Source organism: Myripristis murdjan, chromosome 23 (assembly GCF_902150065.1).
Source record: "Myripristis murdjan chromosome 23, fMyrMur1.1, whole genome shotgun sequence".
NCBI classification, from domain to species: domain Eukaryota; kingdom Metazoa; phylum Chordata; class Actinopteri; order Holocentriformes; family Holocentridae; genus Myripristis; species Myripristis murdjan.
Window position 1 is genome coordinate 10,593,579 of NC_044002.1, and position 19,365 is coordinate 10,612,943.

At 41.0% G+C, this 19,365-nt stretch overlaps 1 protein-coding gene across 1 annotated transcript; it reads left to right on the forward strand.

Moving 5' to 3' along the window:
- Positions 1-1,750: 1,750 nt before the first annotated feature.
- Positions 1,751-18,910, forward strand: slc6a1l (solute carrier family 6 member 1, like). Its single transcript, XM_030045443.1, has 15 exons — positions 1,751-2,291; positions 4,302-4,703; positions 6,146-6,277; positions 7,517-7,617; positions 8,929-9,038; positions 9,201-9,333; positions 11,905-12,039; positions 12,206-12,309; positions 12,622-12,746; positions 13,745-13,857; positions 14,829-14,960; positions 15,577-15,679; positions 15,937-16,037; positions 16,788-16,955; positions 17,736-18,910. Exons 2-15 carry the CDS (start codon positions 4,463-4,465, stop codon positions 17,829-17,831), a joined length of 1,794 nt encoding a protein of 597 aa, XP_029901303.1. The 5' UTR covers positions 1,751-2,291; positions 4,302-4,462; the 3' UTR covers positions 17,832-18,910.
- Positions 18,911-19,365: the final 455 nt, after the last annotated feature.

A 19,365-nucleotide genomic window follows, 5' to 3' on the forward strand; every position in this document is an offset into this window, starting at 1 on the left:
AAAAATATTAGGCGTGAGGTTTTACCCTTTTGGCCAGGTGGTGCCAGGACCCTGTGACAAAATCCATCATTCCTCCAAGTTTTGTCCAAAACAGACCATCAGAGGCTCAGAAACTGTGAACAGACAAACAGATGGAGCTCAATCCACGGCCCTCCCTTGATCGTCAATGATTATTCTATTTTGAGCAGAGCTGTGGTAATCATCAGTTTCCATATTTGGAGCTCATGTGATGGGCGTTGCTGTCTACTTTGTACCACCTCTATGTTTTTCTACGATGAAAAATCGCCAACCGAATACTTGAGAATACTTTTTGAACTCAAGGTTTACTTTTTTATGACACACCATTCCTCATCAGTCATTTGCCTCCATCACTTACTTAATTGTTGTCTATTATTGTTGCAGCTAGACACTCTGGAGTCATAATTAGGCCACATTGATCGGGGGACGTTGTAAACAGATTGATGAAAACCAGCTTTGACAACTCCAATTCAGCCAGCCATCACCGCTCAGGTCCACATGGACGATAAACCTCACCAAAGATTACGTCTAATCTGCCTTTGACAAGAACGACTCGGTAGGGGTGTAATTAAGCTTCTAATATGATTTAATCTCTTACTTTTGATCCCCCTATCTGCTAACCCTACCCACCCACCAGCAAACCAATAGGATATGAATACAGTGTCCACTGCCAGGGCATTGTGGGAATGTTCATTAGTCGTTCTAATTGGCTGCTTTGATTGAATAGCGGCAACAGATATTGAAGTAGGGGGGCTTACCTGCCAGGAGAAACAGAAGGATCTGTGTCTCATATCCAATTTAATTTATATTAATGAAGACATTATTTTACCGCATGTAGAATTTTAAAGAGATGACATAGGCAGTGCCAATGTATCCATAACAATTACAACACTGACAATACAATGTCAACCTCAAAGTGAGTTTTGAAATTCACAGGAATGTATGTGAAATACTATCTTGATAAACATTTATTACATATCCATTATAGGTCACAGCAAGCAGTGCCTGGCAGCTGATGACAGTAAGACTAACTTGGATGGGATTTATTGAAGTGAAGTGACTGTTTCAGGAGGCGTAACATGGCAGACAGTTCAGAGAGAGTGGCACACAGCAGCAGACTCCAAATCAGAATCTTTGAATTTCCTCTCTCCCAGTCTAAGTGTGTGTGTGTGTGTGTGTGTGTGTGTGCCTCCAGTGCTGGGTGCAATGGTCCATTTGGCAGCTGTTTGAGGAACCCAGCAGAAGGCAATGCTATTTGCCTCGAGATGCAGGCCAAGATCCAGCCTTGCCTGAGATGGCAGGCATATGGCAAGGCTGTACTCACGCATATGCACATGCATGTAAATACTCACACATACACACAATGATGCATATGCACTTGCATGCTCACACAGGCACATATATACCAAATTATTCATTGCATTCACCATGAAACTCAACTGAGAAATGATTCATCGTTTAAAAAATGTATTTGTTTTAGTTATGCTGCAAGCTCTTGCGTTTTGATCTGTCCTATATTCCGTTCAGTTGGAGCAGAAAGCTCACTGGGGATGAATATAGGGTCACATTAAGTGATGATTGTGTCATAGCTCAGATTGGCATGGCCACGTTTGTGGTCATACATTTCCAGGATTTGTGCCAACAGTCATTGCCTGTTTCATTTTCTAAAACTCCACGAGCTCTTTCAGTGATCAGGCCCTTCTCTATTGGGAAATACCATGGTAACCGTACTGGCAAGAGTTGACCTCAGCTATCACAACACACAACACACACACACACACACACACACACACAAACAGCACATATATACACACTGTACAAACACACACTGCCACTGCTGCTAGAATGCCCCACCAGAATTGGGCGATTGACTTCTCCCCCATGGCCCCGGGGCCTCACCAGTCAGCACTGAGCAGTAATCAAATCAGACAACAGGTCGAACTTTATTATCAGCCACTCGATACCAGCTACAGGAACTGCCACAGGCCCGCTAAAGGAAGCCTCATTGCCAGCCGGGAAAAAAGAAAAAAAAATGTAAAGGAAAGAGGGGGCTGCAAAATCAAAAAAAAAAAAAAAAGAAAAGAAAACTTTTTCTGGCAGCAGGGACATTGTGACTGTTGCCTTGGGCCAGGAGCACTGGATGGAAGCTTTTCACAGCTGAGGCTAAACGGATCGTCTTTCCTTTGCATGTTTACTGGAAGTGGCAGGAAGTTTGTGGTGCAGGTGTCCGGGCTGACGCCGATGACCTGACGGGGCACGTGGAAACCTTTCAGGTAGTATGCACTTGCTTCCCCCCCCGATCCTTCTTTTGCTTTACACTGTATTTAGCTGACGCTGACGTAAACTGAAAATAGTCAGGTTGTGGCACAATTTGATCAAGAGATAGAGTATAACTCATTGGATTGTCTTAGAAACAGGCATATTTCACAAATGAAATACATATAATAACAAATATTTATTCATAAATTCAAGATGGGAATGTTTTCTCTGTCCACCACTTCTCTGCTCATGCAAATTAAGATATAACTCTTTGCAATGGCTTCTTAAAGCTGAAACAGTCTGACTGAGTCTGAATCTAAAGTGATGATTACATAATCAAAGTGAATCTCTGAATGTCCTACTGGGGAAGTGTTTCATATTGTTTCATAATATCAGTTAAGTAGATAATTTGAAAATGGCTTTATTGATCATTTCACTTCTCATAAGGATATTGTTCCCACCTAAAGGGACCAGTTTTTTGCAATATGTTACAGACAATAAATCATTTTTCATAGCAGAAATGTGCATAGAATTAGACTGATGACAATTGCTTCAGCTGGACAATACAGCTATTGTTGAATTCTCATTCTCAGTCAATTGAATTTAACTTTGATTTATACTTAAATACAATACATGTCCTCACTGTGATGTGAATGGTTTGATCCTGTGTGTCCACTGTACATATTACAGATTAGAAATGTATAATTTAGCATCATACTCTAGGCAAATTATATCAACACAATTAAATATTAGGGGGCCTTAAATGATGTGTCTGTGAGCTGGTAATAGGAAAAAGACATTTCAACATGAGAGGTGTCAATTGCTATTGAATATTTATATTTTACATTTGAAGAGACTGAAAAATACCAAAACAACTAAATGTAATATATACATGAATAAATAAAAATAAAAACTTAGGATTGCTGAGCTCATTAGATCTGACAGAAAGCCCACAGAGGCATCACATAAAGCAAGCTTTTAAATTTGTGGAACATGGTTGACGATTTAGTGCGTCTATTGAATGCAGAAGAATAACACAATGGGAACACTCAGCAGGAGCCCACAGTTTCAAAGCTCCTGTGGGTGTCAAAATAAGCCATGGAATTGCCTAAAAAATATCAGGGTAGAGCAGAGTGGATCTATCCAGTGTTCTTTCAGTAAATTATCACAAAAGGCTCCTTAAAAACACAATTAAACCTGACCAGTGTTGTGAGAAAAATCATTTGCAACCTTTCTAGGCCAACCAATATTCGATGAGAAATGCCTAACAGGCCATGAACAGCTCAATGATTGACTATCTATGCAAATTTACTCTACAACAGCCGTACATACATGAAAACTATACTCATATTTCTGTTGTGGAGCTGATGAAGGGGCAGGTAGGGGCTCTTGTCTTGCCTAAGGATGCTTTGACAGGAAGCGTGGGTGTTGATGGACACATGTTGACGTCTCCCTCCTCCTCCTTCATCTGAATCAGAAATCGTGTCCTTTTGGTGCACCTGTACCATTGTGACCCCAAGTCATCTTCTATGCAGCAAATTCACAATTTACATCTATCGCAGACTGATGTCTGGGTTGTCAGGGTGACTAGCTTTAGAAGGTATGCTCATGCTCTCAAATATTTATAAAGCTGGCCCAGACCATAAAAATAAAACAATATCAGTGCATTTTAAACTGAAGAGTAGGAATAGAATTAACAGAAGAGTAAGTGGCACTTGAGATAGCTTCCCCAAAATTGTCATAGCAAAAATTGTTTTCTTCCAAAACATCATTAGTCAGTTATCACACTGTCAAAGTTATTCAGTCGGTTCGCAAAGGATGGCTTCCAAGTGGCCCATTAGCAACCATAGAAACCCCTATGCCAGTTCTGCTCACTTCTATTTCTGCAGTATTTATCTTCAGCAAGACACTGTCAAACAGAACAAAAGAAAAAAGCAGCAAAAAAGACAACCCTTCCCACAGATATTTTGTGTAACACCTCTGCACAAACTGCCAAACTGAAGATATTGTGTCTTGCTCCACAGATTTTCCACACAGTCTGCACCAGCACATCCCAGTCCAGTTGAGAACCAAACCCAGTGTGCGAGACTCTGCTGAACACAGAGGGGAGCTTAACTTTCATAACCATCACAAGTTGTGAGGATTTAGTGGCACGCTGACCCTCGTGGTCTGTAGTGATCCCGCTATGGGGAAGACGGGGCAGAGCACGGTGGACCTAAACTCCCCGACAGAGGTCAAACAAGCAGTTCCTTTTGAGGACTTGGATCCTGTCGCGTCCCCTGCGGATGAAAAGAAGAAAAAAGAGGAGCCACCTGAGCGGGGCAGCTGGAAGGGCAAGTTTGATTTCCTGCTGTCCTGTGTGGGATACGCTATTGGCTTAGGCAACGTCTGGAGGTTCCCCTATCTGTGTGGCAAGAATGGTGGAGGTGAGTGCATCCTTCCGTTTGATACTGGTGGAGCCAAAATGGCTGCACTCTGCCAGTTTAAAGGTCTTTGTGATTTAGTACTGAATGCATCCAGTGTAATGTTCACATGTGCATCATCTGAGTGAGGTAAATTTGAGGTGGGGGCAGCCATGATGAACACCTGCAGCCTTTACGTCAAGGCTGGTTGTCAGGGGGCGTCTGCACCTGCCTTCTCTTCACTTTTTTTTTTTTTTTTTTTCAGTTTTGTGAAAGTTTACTACAAAAATTGCATCTTCAGATGACAGTACCAATGCTTTTCTGATAAATAGTGTATTTTTGTTCCTGATAGCAAATACATAAAAAGGCTCATACTGTATACCTTGAAACAATTTTCCCTTTTGTGTAATTAGATAAAAAGTAACACGATAAAAACAATATATCAAATTAAAACAATCTTTGAGCTAATATTTTCATGATTCATGAGAACACTGTAAACTGTAGTCACATTACAATATTTCTATTTTATGACTGTGCACACGGTCATAAAACAGCAGTATTTTTATTAAGTTATGAGGGGGTTTCAAGCAATGAAAGTGGATGATTTATTTATTTATTTATTTATTTATTTTTTAATCATAGGAACTACATTAGGTCCACAGCATCAACATTTACAGGAAGCTTTTGTAAGTGATACTGAAAATTTTGTTTGGGAAAGTAAATTTCCTGAGGATGTGTATCATTTGGATGCAAATTGTACAAAATAACTAAAGATGATAAGAGCAATGAAGCATGACTGTTGTCTAACGCTCTTAATGATATCCTGGAGGAAGGAACTGTCACAATTACTATGGTTAGAGGCTCCAATAAAATTTCCATATCATAGCAAACTCCACTGTGCAGGTAAAAGAAGCTAATACAAGCTGTCAGTCTACATGAATTCTTCATAATGCATTGTGAGTATTGTTTCAACACATCATGAAATATAATGTGCTCTATAGCATTGTACCTAAAACCTGAACACATTACAACAATATCTGAAATAATAACTCTGTTACTATCTCTTTAACCTCTTCAACTCTGCCGCTCCCAGGTTCGCCATTACTGTGCAGCCAAGCTTTGTTCAAACCCATAGAAGATTATTTTAAATTCTAGTCAAGATCCCAATGTCTCCGAAGCTACCAAACATATGGTCAATTACAGGGAAATGTATGGAAAATTATGCATGAGACATCTACGTTTTCTACTGGATGTTTTGGTGCAGCCATAAAATAATGACATCTTGGGTTTGAATATTTCACTTAATATAAGCATAATGTAGTGTCAGTGAAGCGTCACAACCAGCAGATACTGAATTTGTATGTGACATTGCAGTACCATGTGGAAGAAGTCCTTATTATTATGAATTAATATGAATTACCAAACTAATTTCCCTGTATTCCATCGTGTTTGTGGTGATGTGACAGGGGCCTTCCTGATCCCCTATTTTCTGACCCTGGTGTTTGCTGGGATCCCTCTCTTCTTCCTGGAGACGTCCCTGGGCCAGTTCACCTCAGTGGGAGGGCTCGGCGTCTGGAAACTCCTGCCGATGATGAAAGGTGAGATGTATAGATAAATATGACACGATATTTATATTTATATGTACAAAAATCAAGAAGATCCTCCTCCGTGATTTGTACAGGCATACAGAGCAACCACACAGTGCTGTCTGCCACCACCTCTAATTGGAGGAAATGTCTAATTTTTCAACCCAGTACTCATCACCACCAAGAGGTCATGAGGCGGTAGCACTGATTGCACCTCTTATCAATTAGAAGAAATCACTGAGTTAGGACTAGATAAGGAGAGACTTCTCTAAATCTGCCTCAGATGCTCAAAACCAATTTTCTATTCCACTTGACTTTTAGCTCAATATTGCCCCTTGAATTTAAGCTCATTTTTTCTTAACACTGCACCAGTTGCCTTGAGAAAGTTCCCAAAAAAAAAAAAAAAAAATGAGGCAAAGCTACTTAAGTGGCAGAGAAACACAGAAGAGAGGAAAATAGAAGTTTTGTTGACAACTTTCTTCCATCAAAGAATCGACTGCTGCTGGTGTTTGCTGCGAGCGATATTACCACTCAAAGAGCTCAAACGTTCGCTCCACTGCCAGCACCAGCAGCAACAATGATGGCAAATGTGCTGCCATGCCAGCTGATACTCAGAGCCAAGAGCAAGTAAACACTAGAAATAGAGATAATAATGATGAAGATGGGGAGGATGATGACCAGCATGAAAACAAAGCAGATGCCGCCATGTCGCATTCTTTTCTCCATCAGGGCAGATCTCAGCTCATCCATCTTACAAAAAAAATGATGTATTATTTAGAAAGAATGATCCTTAAACGGTAAAGGTTAATATTCAGTAGACCCTATACTTGCCTTTGCCCAGAACTCTCCATATTTGCCTGGAGTCCATCCCTACAAACGGGTTTCATGTTAAAAAATGCTGTAAAAAACCCCATTTACTTTGACATCCAATATAGGCTTTAGTGTCGTAACTCACACTAAATGGCACAATGAATGATTGCATCTCATTTTGCATGCTGGTAAATGCCCCCTTTCTAACTATCTGTAATGTTATTGTAGATGACAGTGATGTGATCAGTGCGAGATTCCTGCTGAGAGGTAGCACTGATGCTTGCTTTTATTTATTTTTCATGAGGCTCTGTCTCCTCATGTTGTTGGCTATGAGCTGCTTCATGCTGGCTGCTTACATTTCATGATATGCAGTAAAGAATACGGTGGAACTGATCTTGAAACATGGTATGATGGTTGTAACGATGCCCGCCTGGCCCTCAGGTGTCGGTCTGGCTGCAGTGGTTCTGTCCTTCTGGCTCAACATCTACTACATCATCATCATCGCCTGGGCGCTCTACTACTTGTTCAACTCCTTTAGATCGGTGAGTTTCTTCATCAGTTGCATCAGGGAGCAAACCTAGGCAAACTTTTAAGCCATTCGAAGTGCTGTTGATAGATTTTAGTTTTTCATTTTTTATTTCAGACTGCTGCTTCCTTATAGGAGCAAGAAACCTAAGCTTTTTAAAGCCGGTAATGAATGTCCAATATATGAGGGACATCCTCCCAAATACTGATATGCACCATGTTTTATCCACATCCCAACTGTATCAAATCTTAAAAATCCCTCTCTAGCTCCTCTGCTTCTCTTTACCCGCGTCCTCTGTTGTCATTGGTATAGTGTTGATGGGAGGGAAGCAAATAAGGTATGGCTTTAACTGGGTTCATCTCATCCCTGTCCTTAAAAAAGGGTCCCTGTAACTTTTTGCACTTTTAGTTTAAAGTTTTCTTACGCCTTGGTGATGATAGTTCTACATCTCCCCAACACTGCGAGGGGCTGATTGGGATGGGTTAAGGACATGATTAAGATGTTCTCTGGACACTTCCCTTGGAAATATGCTGGGCCAGGAGAGAGACCCCAGTGTGCAGACCCAGGACGTGCTGAGAGGACTAAATTTCCCAGTATTGTGAATGTCTTGTGTCCCTCCAGGAGGAACTTGAAGTAGTTACTACGAAAAAGACCGCCTGGACTGTTCTGCTTGCCCTGACCCAGATAAGCAGCACGAAAATGGATGAATGGGTACAATCTGAGGGGGGCAAAATTGACTAAAGCTCTTTGTTTGATGTCTGATTTCTTTCAGTGAAGTGCCAGCCATGTCTTTCACACTTCACCTGCCCTGAGTAAAGATACTTTGGGTCTTGCTAGCTCCATCTCACCCAATCGATGATGCTATCATTTCTCTGCCACTACTTTTGTTACTCCGCTTCTCTGTGCGACCGCCTGGCCCAAAGGCCTGGTGACAAAACTTCAAAGACTTTGCAGACATCATGCATCGGGTTTCTGAGGCAGGAAAATGGAAGCCGTAGCTGTTTGGATCAAAACAATTTGAAAAACATCTGGTGTTCATGCTTCATGTGTTTTTCTCGGACGACCATGAGCATCACAGAATAACTGAATAATTTTCAGGGATACTGTGATTGTGTGAACACTTCCAAAATGTCTGATTTCCTCTGTGACTCAGAAGCATGACTCAAAATATTTTTTTGTCTCTGTAAATGGGATTGGAATAATTGATGAAAAGCAGAATATTCCTTGTTTTTACCAAAATGTTTTAGAAATTGGGGAATCTGACTATTTCAGGCATTTCTGTGTTGCAACAGAATATTTTTTTGTTCGTATGTGTCTGTGTGTGCAGGAGCTGCCATGGCAGAGCTGTGATAACCCCTGGAACACAGATAAATGCTTTTGCAACTACAGTCTGACAGACACCACCAACCTCACCAGCGCTGTCACTGAGTTCTGGGAGTAAGTCCAATGACACCCAATATTTGTCCCCAATATGTGTGCCTATATGTGTGTGTGTGTCTGTCTGTCTGTGCTAGTATGGGTATATGAGCACGACTGCATCTGTCAATTTGTGCTTGTGTGTGCCTAAACTCATGCATGTGTGTGTGTGTGTTCCTCTAGGCGTAATATGCATCAGCTGTCCAGTGGTCTGGAGGAGCCAGGAGAACTGCGCTGGCCCTTGGTGGGCACCCTGGCACTAGCCTGGGTCCTTGTCTACTTCTCAATCTGGAAGGGAGTGGAGTGGACAGGGAAGGTCAGACTCACCTCTTTCTCTCTCTCTGTCTCTGTCTCTCTAGTTTCTCTTTATTCTTTGCTCTTAGTTTTCGCTCTGTGTCCTTACTGCTCTTTCTATTAGCTGCCTTTTCTGCATTGCACACTCTTTCCCTCTGACTTTAAGTCTCTTCCTCTTGTAGATGGGAGTTTCAGTCACACAAACTTTTCTCAGAGGCAGAGCTGCTCTGGAGGCTGAAATAATGTGATTAGTTGGCTAACTGGCAAACCTTAACAGCAAAGTGGGAGCTCTGGTAAAAAATAAATAAAAAATTGTCAATGACTTGTTTTTCATAACTGTTTTTTCATGACTGTGTGAGGAGATCACCTTGGTAACCATAACATAGCATTGCTAGTTTGACCTTGAAAGGTCACCTAGGTTACCTGGCTACCCTATGATTTGCTTATATTTCTTAGGCTCGTAGCAAGAGGGATAGGTCTCATTATATTAGCTGCATGCTTTCTTCATCCTTGCCTTTTCATCATGGGCTTCCAGTCTAACTAAACAAGAAAAACTGCTTTTTTGGTCCTGCCAATTGAGCTTTAACTCAACCAATAAGATTATTTGTGGCTCCAGAGCAACCCTGCCTCCAAGAGACGGTTGTATTGCTGCAGCCCAATCTTCCACCTCCTTTGCTTTCTGTCTTTACCTCTGTGCTGTTTTCTCCTCTTTTGCCTCATTGCTGCCCTCTGCTTATTTGAAGTGAGTGAGTCAATCTCCGGTCCTTTTACCCTTTCTCTGTTTATGGCTGTTTGTTTCATTTTTGTTGTCATTCTTTTATTCTCCTCATCAGTCTTTCTTGGTATGCCTTGCAATCTCTCTCTCTGTTTTAATCTCTCCCTATAAATTGTCTGAGATGTATACATGGAAACCAATACCAAGAGCTGAATAACACATAAAACATAATAATACATAATAAAACACTGTAATAAAAAAGGGAAAACAACAATTCCCTTTCTCGATGTTGCATTTCGGCATTTAACCAAGCCCTTTATCCAGAGTGACAACAGCAAGCTCCAGCAGTTCCAGTTATTTTCAACCTGGGCCTTATTTGCCTGGAATTTGTCATCACACTTTGCATCGAGAGCTGCCCCCCAATACAATCCAGTTGTGCAAAGAGAAACTCAAATAGTAAAATCACCCCACCTCAGTCAGACAGTAGTGCTGGTGTGCCGCTCTACTTAATTTAGCACCATATTGCCTCTTGAATTTAAGCTTATTTTCCTGTCACTGCAGAAGTTGCTGTAAGAGTTGTACAAAATGAAGCAAAGCTACCCAAGTAGCAGAAAAAAGACACAAAAGAGAGAGAAAAGTAGAAGTTTTGTGGACAACTTTTTTCATTAAAGAATAAACTGATGTTGGTGTTACTGCTAGCAGTTTTGCCAGTTCCTTTAAAGTAATTTTTAGAAAGAATAGATTGACAAAGATGAATGTTGGGATTCGGGGGCCCCATTCCCCAAATCATCAAGTTGGCCCCTGGATATGTGATGGCTCACTGGACTAGAGCTTCCTATTGGCTGCTAATGACAGTTAGGCCTCTCCCCCTTTCCTGATCGTCTGTGTTTAGATTATCCCGTTGTTAGTAACCATGAAAATAACAATGCATGGAGGTGTAGTTTGTTCTCTAAAGCCAAATGGGTCAGCACTTAACACAAACTGACTTGCTAGTTTATTTTTCCAAATCTTTTGCAGGCAAGTCTGACTGTTTATTCTTTCAGGATGTTGCTTCTGTCTATTTCATCTCCTATCAGTCTGCTGTCTACTCTGTCCTCATCTCTCTCTCAATATTTTACTCAGGTGGAGAAATTGAAAATGTTTCAAAGCTATTATTTAATCGAAAACTGCCAGACAGTGATTTGAAGGTGATAGGAAAAGAGATACAGAAAGAGAAAAATCATTCTGTCAACTGCATGGGGCTTTTAAATTACAGCCAAGTTGAAGCGACGTATGTGAGCAAAAACACATTTACACATTCACCGCCAAGGATAATTGGATTTTAATGTGTGGCGGCTCAGAGCAGTGAGAAAAATGAATTCCCCTAAGGCCCCGGCCTTGATGGACATTACCAATTAAACACAATCATTATGCTACAAAACTGCAGGCCAGAATCCAAAGGCTCTGTCAAGATCTTCCGGCAAAGAGGAGCCTTAGAAATTTTTTAGTAGCTGGAGACTTTTTCACTCTGCTTGTGTAGCGGTTGAGGGGATGGTTTTGCCTCTATTTTCAACTTTTAATTATTAAGGCACATTGCTTTAAGTTGTTTGTAATTGTGGTTGGATGACAAACAAATCCCCATCTTGTAAACCCATAGACATACACACATGCACGTGCACATACACAGACATGCACACACACATACACTGGCACACCATACAATTCCGGTTGAGACAAATCTCTCTCTTTCCCATTTTTAATTCAGTTTAATTCAACTGTGCTTTTCTGGGCTGACAGAGAGGAATCCCAGTTAACAAGAATGCCTAAAATAACCCATATTAAGCAGGATATATCCTCCCACTGTCTCTCTCTCTCTCTCCCTCTCTCTTTCTCTGTCAGGTGGTATATTTCTCAGCCACCTATCCCTACTTCATGCTGATCATCCTGTTCTTCCGCGGGGTCACTCTGCCTGGGGCGATCGACGGCATCCTCTTCTACATTACCCCAGACTTCAATAAACTCATAAGATCTGAGGTAGAGAGTCGGTGCACACAATCACACCAACAAACACACTCGCAGACAAACAGACACCCACTCGAGCACACACACACACAAGCACACACGAGTTCAAAAGTGAAATGAAATGCCAAACGCTTGGAAATGCCAGGCACTTAACCTGTATGTGCGCTCTGTCTCGTAGGTGTGGCTGGATGCTGCTACTCAAATCTTCTTTTCCTACGGCCTGGGCCTGGGCTCACTCATTGCCTTGGGAAGCTACAACACCTACCACAATGATGTGTACAAGTAGGTGCAGTAGATACAATCACAGCATTTGTGCAGCCCCGGCGATGGCTGTCATGATCTCACTGTTCTACTTTACCAGAGAGGTTTCCTTTTTTCTCTTATTTTATGCAATCGAGTTCATTCTCTCATTCTCTCATCCAAATCTCCTTTCAATACCAGCAGTGCAAACATTTTTAGCGTGGGCGGCTCCAGTGGGATTTATTCTTTTGTAATATCCAGGCTATTTCAGAGTAGATGCAGCGATGCCATTACTTTTATGTCCACTTTGAGTAAGAAAAGCTAATCTTGTGTGTCCTTGGCTTCTCTCTCCAGGGACTCCATCATCGTGTGCTGCATCAACTCCTGCACCAGCATGTTCGCAGGCTTCGTCATCTTTTCCATTGTAGGCTTCATGTCCTACATCACCAAGAAACCTGTTCAGGAGTTAGCAGCATCAGGTATGGTACTGTGTTACTGAGGCAGGACAACAACAAGCAGCCCGGCTATCGTGTTTTTTTTTTTTGCTTTTTTTTTTTTTTTTTTTTTTTTTGCTTTTTTGGAGGGGTCGGGTTGGGGTTGAAATAGTAGGGAAAAGTGCTCATCCTTGTCACTGGTTGCACATTTGACCTTTACATAGTACAAGCCGTCGCGGACAAACTGCCCGGCTTCCAGCTCTTTGCAGCACATATTGGAGGTTTTTCAGTGTGTTTGTGGGTTGATGATGGCTGGCTTGGATGCTCCAAAATTGCAGTAAAAGGTTTACAAAAAGCCAAAAAAAAAAAAAAAAACGAACACAAAAAATTAATCTGTGTTTGCGGTAATGGACTGGCAGGTCAAAACGTTAAAATCTGGCCTTTCAAATGCTTAAATGTCCTCAAAGTTCCGGTATTTTTTTATGCAAGGCTGTATTTCTGACTTGTCGCGTCTATAAATAAATACAACCATTTCACTGAGTGGATTAGTGTCGCGAAATTTACATCTAAATGTCAGGTTCCGGTTGAACTATATGGGTTAATTGAGCCATCTGCAAAGTAGCGCTGAAAAACACCCACAAATGTCCTTTATGGATTCAAAGCTTTCAGTCTTCAGTCCAGGAGCTTGCCTGCAACAGGTTGTGCTTCTCGCTCTCGCTCCGTCCATGTCCATCTGTTGCAGTTCCAAATTGCTGTACTCCATCCCATGTAGCCTATAAGGTCAGCAAACAAAATCAGAATAATCCTCATTGGTTTTTGAAAATCTGGAGTGTAGGTAGTCAGTCGTTTTAACCAAGATGAAACGCTTGGTTTCTCATGTCCCTTTGAAAGTAAACTCCAGGGAACAGCATTCAGCACGGTTATCCAAAATGAAACTGATGTATTTACCCATAGACTTTGTGAATAGCTGAATGCTATAATGTCATGTAGTGGATTCAAATAAAGTTTTTGAAACTTTGTGTGTGTTTGTGTGTGATGCCCAGGCCCTGGTCTGGCGTTCCTCGCTTATCCGCAGGCTGTCACCCAGCTGCCCATGTCCTCTCTCTGGGCCATCCTGTTCTTCTCCATGCTCATGATGCTGGGCCTGGACAGTCAGGTAGGAACAGCGCACACACACACACACACACACATGCTTGCACACACGCATGACAGCACAGTGCTAAAGTATCTATTGCCAAGCTGACTTAGTGAAATATATTTATGACACCCATTGTCCCCTTGTAAGCATTAATTCATTTGTCTGTGTTATGAAATAATAAGAAAAGCAATTACTGGAGTGAATTTTCTAAGAATGAGAGAGAGATTAGACTCAGATGTCCTGTTTATTGAAAGATTAGGATGCTATGCAACACACAAACGCAGAGCGAAGAATAACTCGCGCCGAGAAGACTTATGAGTGAGATTTATGTCACACCCACTGAATTGAAATTGAATTGAATCCATTTATCTCAGATGTAACAGCACTGAGAATGAAGGCCAGCACAGCGCTCACAGTATAAAACCTAATGGGGAAGGACAGTGGCAGACACACAGCTGCTGAAAGAAAATATGCATCTGTCCTTTTGTTGGGAGAGACGCATGTTGGAGTTCTTTGTAATGTCAAAGTAAAAACAATATTTTGTGAAAATGTAAAAAATAAGACATGGCCAAGGATGAACACTATGTGGGTGTGTCAAACCATATCTCCAAACATGAAGATGAGTATGAATATCAATACAAATACCAATACTGGCACTAATATGCATATACTGTTACTTATACTGATATAATACTGATGCAAATATGAAAAAACTTGCATATGAATAAAAATGCATTTTTATTCATATAGTAATACCAATATTACTGTAATGTTATGCATATACTACTTCAACACATTTGAAATTGAACTTAACAACTTTATTATACCTCTGTTCTTAGCCATGATGGGATAACCCACATATCTGGTGGTTCATGCAGTTCAAACAAATATTTTGCATTCATTTCCATGGATATATTTGCAAGTGCCAGCTGTTGCATGTATTTGTAAGCTGTGTGTGTGTGTGTGTGTGTGTGTGTGTGCTCTCTCAGTTCTGCACAGTGGAAGGCTTCATCACAGCTCTGATGGATGAATTCCCCATGGTGCTGAGGAAGAGGAAGAAGATCTTCATCCTTGTTGTCTGCTTCATCTCCTTCATCATTGGCTTCTCCAACATCACACAGGTGTTGTTGGTGTGTGTGTGTGTGTGTGTGTGTGTGTGTGTGTGTGTGTCCTTAAACCATGTTGAAGCTCTGTAATAATGGAATCTTAGATAGAATCTAATTCTAAATTGAATCTTCTAATAGAATTTAGATGATAAGCGGTGTGAGTGAGAGGACGATAAAGAGTGTGGCTGTGTGTGTATATGTGTGTGTGTGTGTGTGTGTGTGTGTGTGTGTGTGTGTGTGTGTGTGTGTGTGTGTGTGTGTGTGTGTATGTGTGTGGGTGTTTTGTGCATGCACGTGTGTCCGAATTGTTTGCTACACTAAGTGTTGTAATGGAAGAATTATCTTAAAACGCAAAAGTGATTTCTCTCTCTCTCTCTCTCTCTCTCTCTCTCTCTCTTTCTCTCTCTCTCTCTCTCACTCTCTCTCTCTCTCTCTCTCTCACACACACATATACACACACAGTTTTTCCATCACTACATAATGACAAAAAATGACAAAACACTCCCACAACATCCTGTGGTGTTGTACTCATCATGCATATTTTATTGAATAATGTGGGGAATTTTAGTATTCAGCCTCTAAAAGTGTGTGTGTGTGTGTGTGTGTGTGTGTGTGTTTTGAAATCTCTCAGGGCGGTCTGTATGTGTTCAAGCTGTTTGATTACTACTCTGCCAGCGGGATGTGCCTCCTCTACCTCGTCTTCTTCGAAACCGTCTCCATATCCTGGTTCTATGGTAGGAAATCTCCTCCATACTGTCTCTTGTGTGCTGCGTGTCCCAGACCGAATGAAATCAAATACTGTGAAACCACAATGGGAATACGTTAAGACAATCCAGTTAAAAGACTTCATTGCGCCTCAAGCTGCTAAATGAAGGCACTGGGTAAACTTTGCCTCAAGTGCTTTTCATCAGCGGCTCTGTCAGGCAGAGAGATTAGGGAAGGACTTTCTGTCAGAAAGCGCTCTTTTTGTCTCTCTGTCTTTATGCCGCAGGAGCTGACAGGTTCTATAGCAACATTGAGGACATGATCGGCTATCGGCCCTGTGGTTGGTGGAAGCTGTGCTGGATGTTCTTCACTCCGCTAATCTGCCTGGTAGGCCTGGAGAATGTTTATCAAATTAACGTCCATGGCCACAAAAAAAATGTGCTCTTCTCAATCAAGCTTTAGCCGGATCTAGAGATCTACAATCTGCTTTCTAAACTGATTACAATTTCACATTTCCATTGACTTTCAGCAGATGTCAATAAGGTAGATGAGCTACTGGGATTGGTGGGTTATTTTTGAATTGCTTTGCTGATTTGTGGCTCATCCTATGGAATGTCAAGCCCTCAGGGAAATCATGGCACTGTCTTCCTACTTCTGCACTACTAAAAAAATAATAATAAAGGAAGCTAAAAAAATAACAATAAAGAAAGCCAAAATAATGGAAAATTAAAGGTATATGGCCAAACCAATTAAGTACTGCTTGCTCATCCTATTTTCTGTCACTGATTAATATTGAAATGTGGTACCAGTGAAATACTGGGTTAAAGCATATGTAATACCAAAAACTGATAAATGATAATGATATAAAAAATGATATTCAAAACTGTTTGATAAATATCAAAGGATGCAAGTCAGTTCACCAATGCCTTGTTCAGTCTAATGAAATGCTATTATATTCAGTGTGAGATAATCCTATATGTGGATTTCTTCAATCTGGTGTTGCGTTGGCATTTATAATTATATTATTATTTCATTCCAAAAACGAGTCCAGTGTAAAATATTTGGGTTCTAATATTATGTACTGTGAGCCTTTCCAGTCGTTGATGAGGTGGACTGAAACATTGTTTTATATTTGAGGGGGTGTTTACCTTCAGTGCCATTGAGATGACCCCTCTGACCCTGGGGAAGTACGTGTACCCGCTGTGGGGCCAAGTGATCGGCTGGTTCATGGCTTTGTCCTCCATGGTGCTGATCCCTGGCTACGTCATCTTCATGTTCTGCACTGCAAAGGGCAGCATCAAACAGGTGAGAAACCATTTGCAATTCTTTTGTTTTGTGTGTGTGTGTGTGTGTGTGTGTGTGTTTTTAATGTTTACTCGTTGCAATTCAAGATTTGCTACCAAGGTTACTGTCTGCTCAGCTGGTGCACAAAGCAAAACAATAAGGGACTGAGCAAAATGATTAGTATGGGCCGGGCTTGAAAGGCAGGATGCAGATGCAGAGATGTAGGAGGCTCGTTCCCTTTTTTTTTTTTTTTTTTTTTACAAGCTTGAGTCATTCAAGGAGGAGCAGAAGTTACGGCTTTGGCACAGAGCCAACAAAACTGTCAGTTTGAAGTAAAAAGTAGCATTCAAGGTGAGCACAGCTTGGTGCAGTCAACAGAAATTATGGGTGGCCATTAAATATGTCAAGGCTAAGTGCCGGATATGGATCACTGACTGATTGATGTACTGCATTACTCTTTGTGTCCTGCGCCTCATTTTTTCTTGACCGTAAGAAACTGGAATACTTAAATCCTAGTGGCCTTTTGGGAAATCTGGGACAGCATCGATATCCTGATGCAAGACCTGCTCTTGTGCTCTTTTTCTTGAATGAATCTGTCTCCTTTTCTTACTGAGCACAGGATTCACTTTGTCCATGTACACTTAATCCAGTGCACTTGGAGCTTTTGTGACTGCTCTGCCAGCGGCGCCTTCTTTTATCACTGATACACTCCTCCCGTCTATTTCAAACCTGAAGGATTTCTGTTAAGTATTTAAGACTCACCTGAGATTGACTTAACTCTCTGCCTCTTGTCTTGACCAGCGCTGGCGGAGGATGACAACTGCCCAAGAGGATGGGAAGCCATCGGGGCATGAAGAATTCACACACACAGGGAGCGTGGGTGAAGCCCCTGTCTAGCCTGGATAAGTCAGGTTGAAGTAATCTGGCTTCCGTTTTACCCCCTGTTCTTTGATGTGATCTGTGTTGAAATTTAACAATTGGACAGGTGGAATCGAGTTGTATATTTACCATGTTTCCCTCCATCTTAAGTTGTGCTGAAAAATCAAGGGATGGAGTAAAGGAGAAGGCACTTTGGATAAATTTTAGATGTTGTGATGCTGTGTGTCAAGAAGTAGGCTCCGTGTGACCGCAAATGTGATGCTTTAGATGAGCGTCGAAAGTGTACATTGCAATCCAGATACGGATAACGTACGACTGTGTGATTATTCGTCCCATTTTTCAAATTTGATAATTGCAAAGTCTCGATATTTCTGTCTCACCGGCCAATGCAATGACCGCTGCAATGTACATTATATCTTGAAGACATTGCACAATCTGGTAAAACTTGACTCCAAGCATGAAGCTGTAATCCATTAAAGCCCATTTGCTTTTGGTCCAGCTTAAAGAGCCACCCATCCTGACATCGTGATATATTTTGTCCACAAAAAAAAATTAGTTTTGCCATGACATGTATGTCTGTGGACCATACTATTATATGTTTGTGTTTGCTGATTAAGTGCACATACAAATATACAAAAAGAACACTTCATTTGCAACTATAATATGAATGTCTGTAATGCATTTCAGCAGTGTACCGATTAAGTGTTACCACATTTCTTGTTTTGTTCATATGGATGTTTTGTTTAAAGAGGTAGCTTTATGATTTTATGAAGTACTGTACAGTCTATTTACTATAGAGCAAGCAGTTTGACAGTTAACCCAGCTGTGATATGCAGTATTCACATTTAAAATTTAAGATGTTATATATTCATAAATGTTGATAGTCATTTCAGCTCATTCGATTCAAATAGTCGTCTGCTGTAAATATAACTGCTTCAAAATAGCTAAGCACAGTGTCTGTTTTTTATTAAACAAAAAAGTGCAAAATGTGATACAAGATTGTGTTTTGTCAATTTCGGGAGGAATATGAAGAATGTTGCCTGACACTGGTTTATTTTATTTTTTTTTCCATTTCAATAAAAGTAAACATCAAACCACGACTGACAACTGCATTTTGCATTAGCATCTTCACTCTGCACAGATTCCCCAGTTTTTCAAAGACAAGCAGCTCCTCTTTAGTTGGGCTTTCTCAAAGAGCGGGTGATCGAGCTATTTATGTCTGTGAGTTGTTTGTACCCGGGGTTAGGGTTGTGTGACCCAGCATAGAAGACAGGCTCATTGTAGATGAAAGTGCTTTTTACATTCAAAATAATAATAAAAAAAAAGTTTTGATTTTTGATTACAGAATGAAAAGCGCATTTTGATAAATAAAAAGAGTCTTCTGTGAATTCAAATGAGCCTGGCTTCATGCTTTTTGGTCACATCTAGAATGTTAATGCTGTGTGACACTTAAAAATCAGCAGTATCCTGAAATCCTGAATGTCATTCAAAATGGTATTGACTCAGACATCTGGTGGCTTTAAAATTTGCCCGAGGAATCGAGTGAACAGAT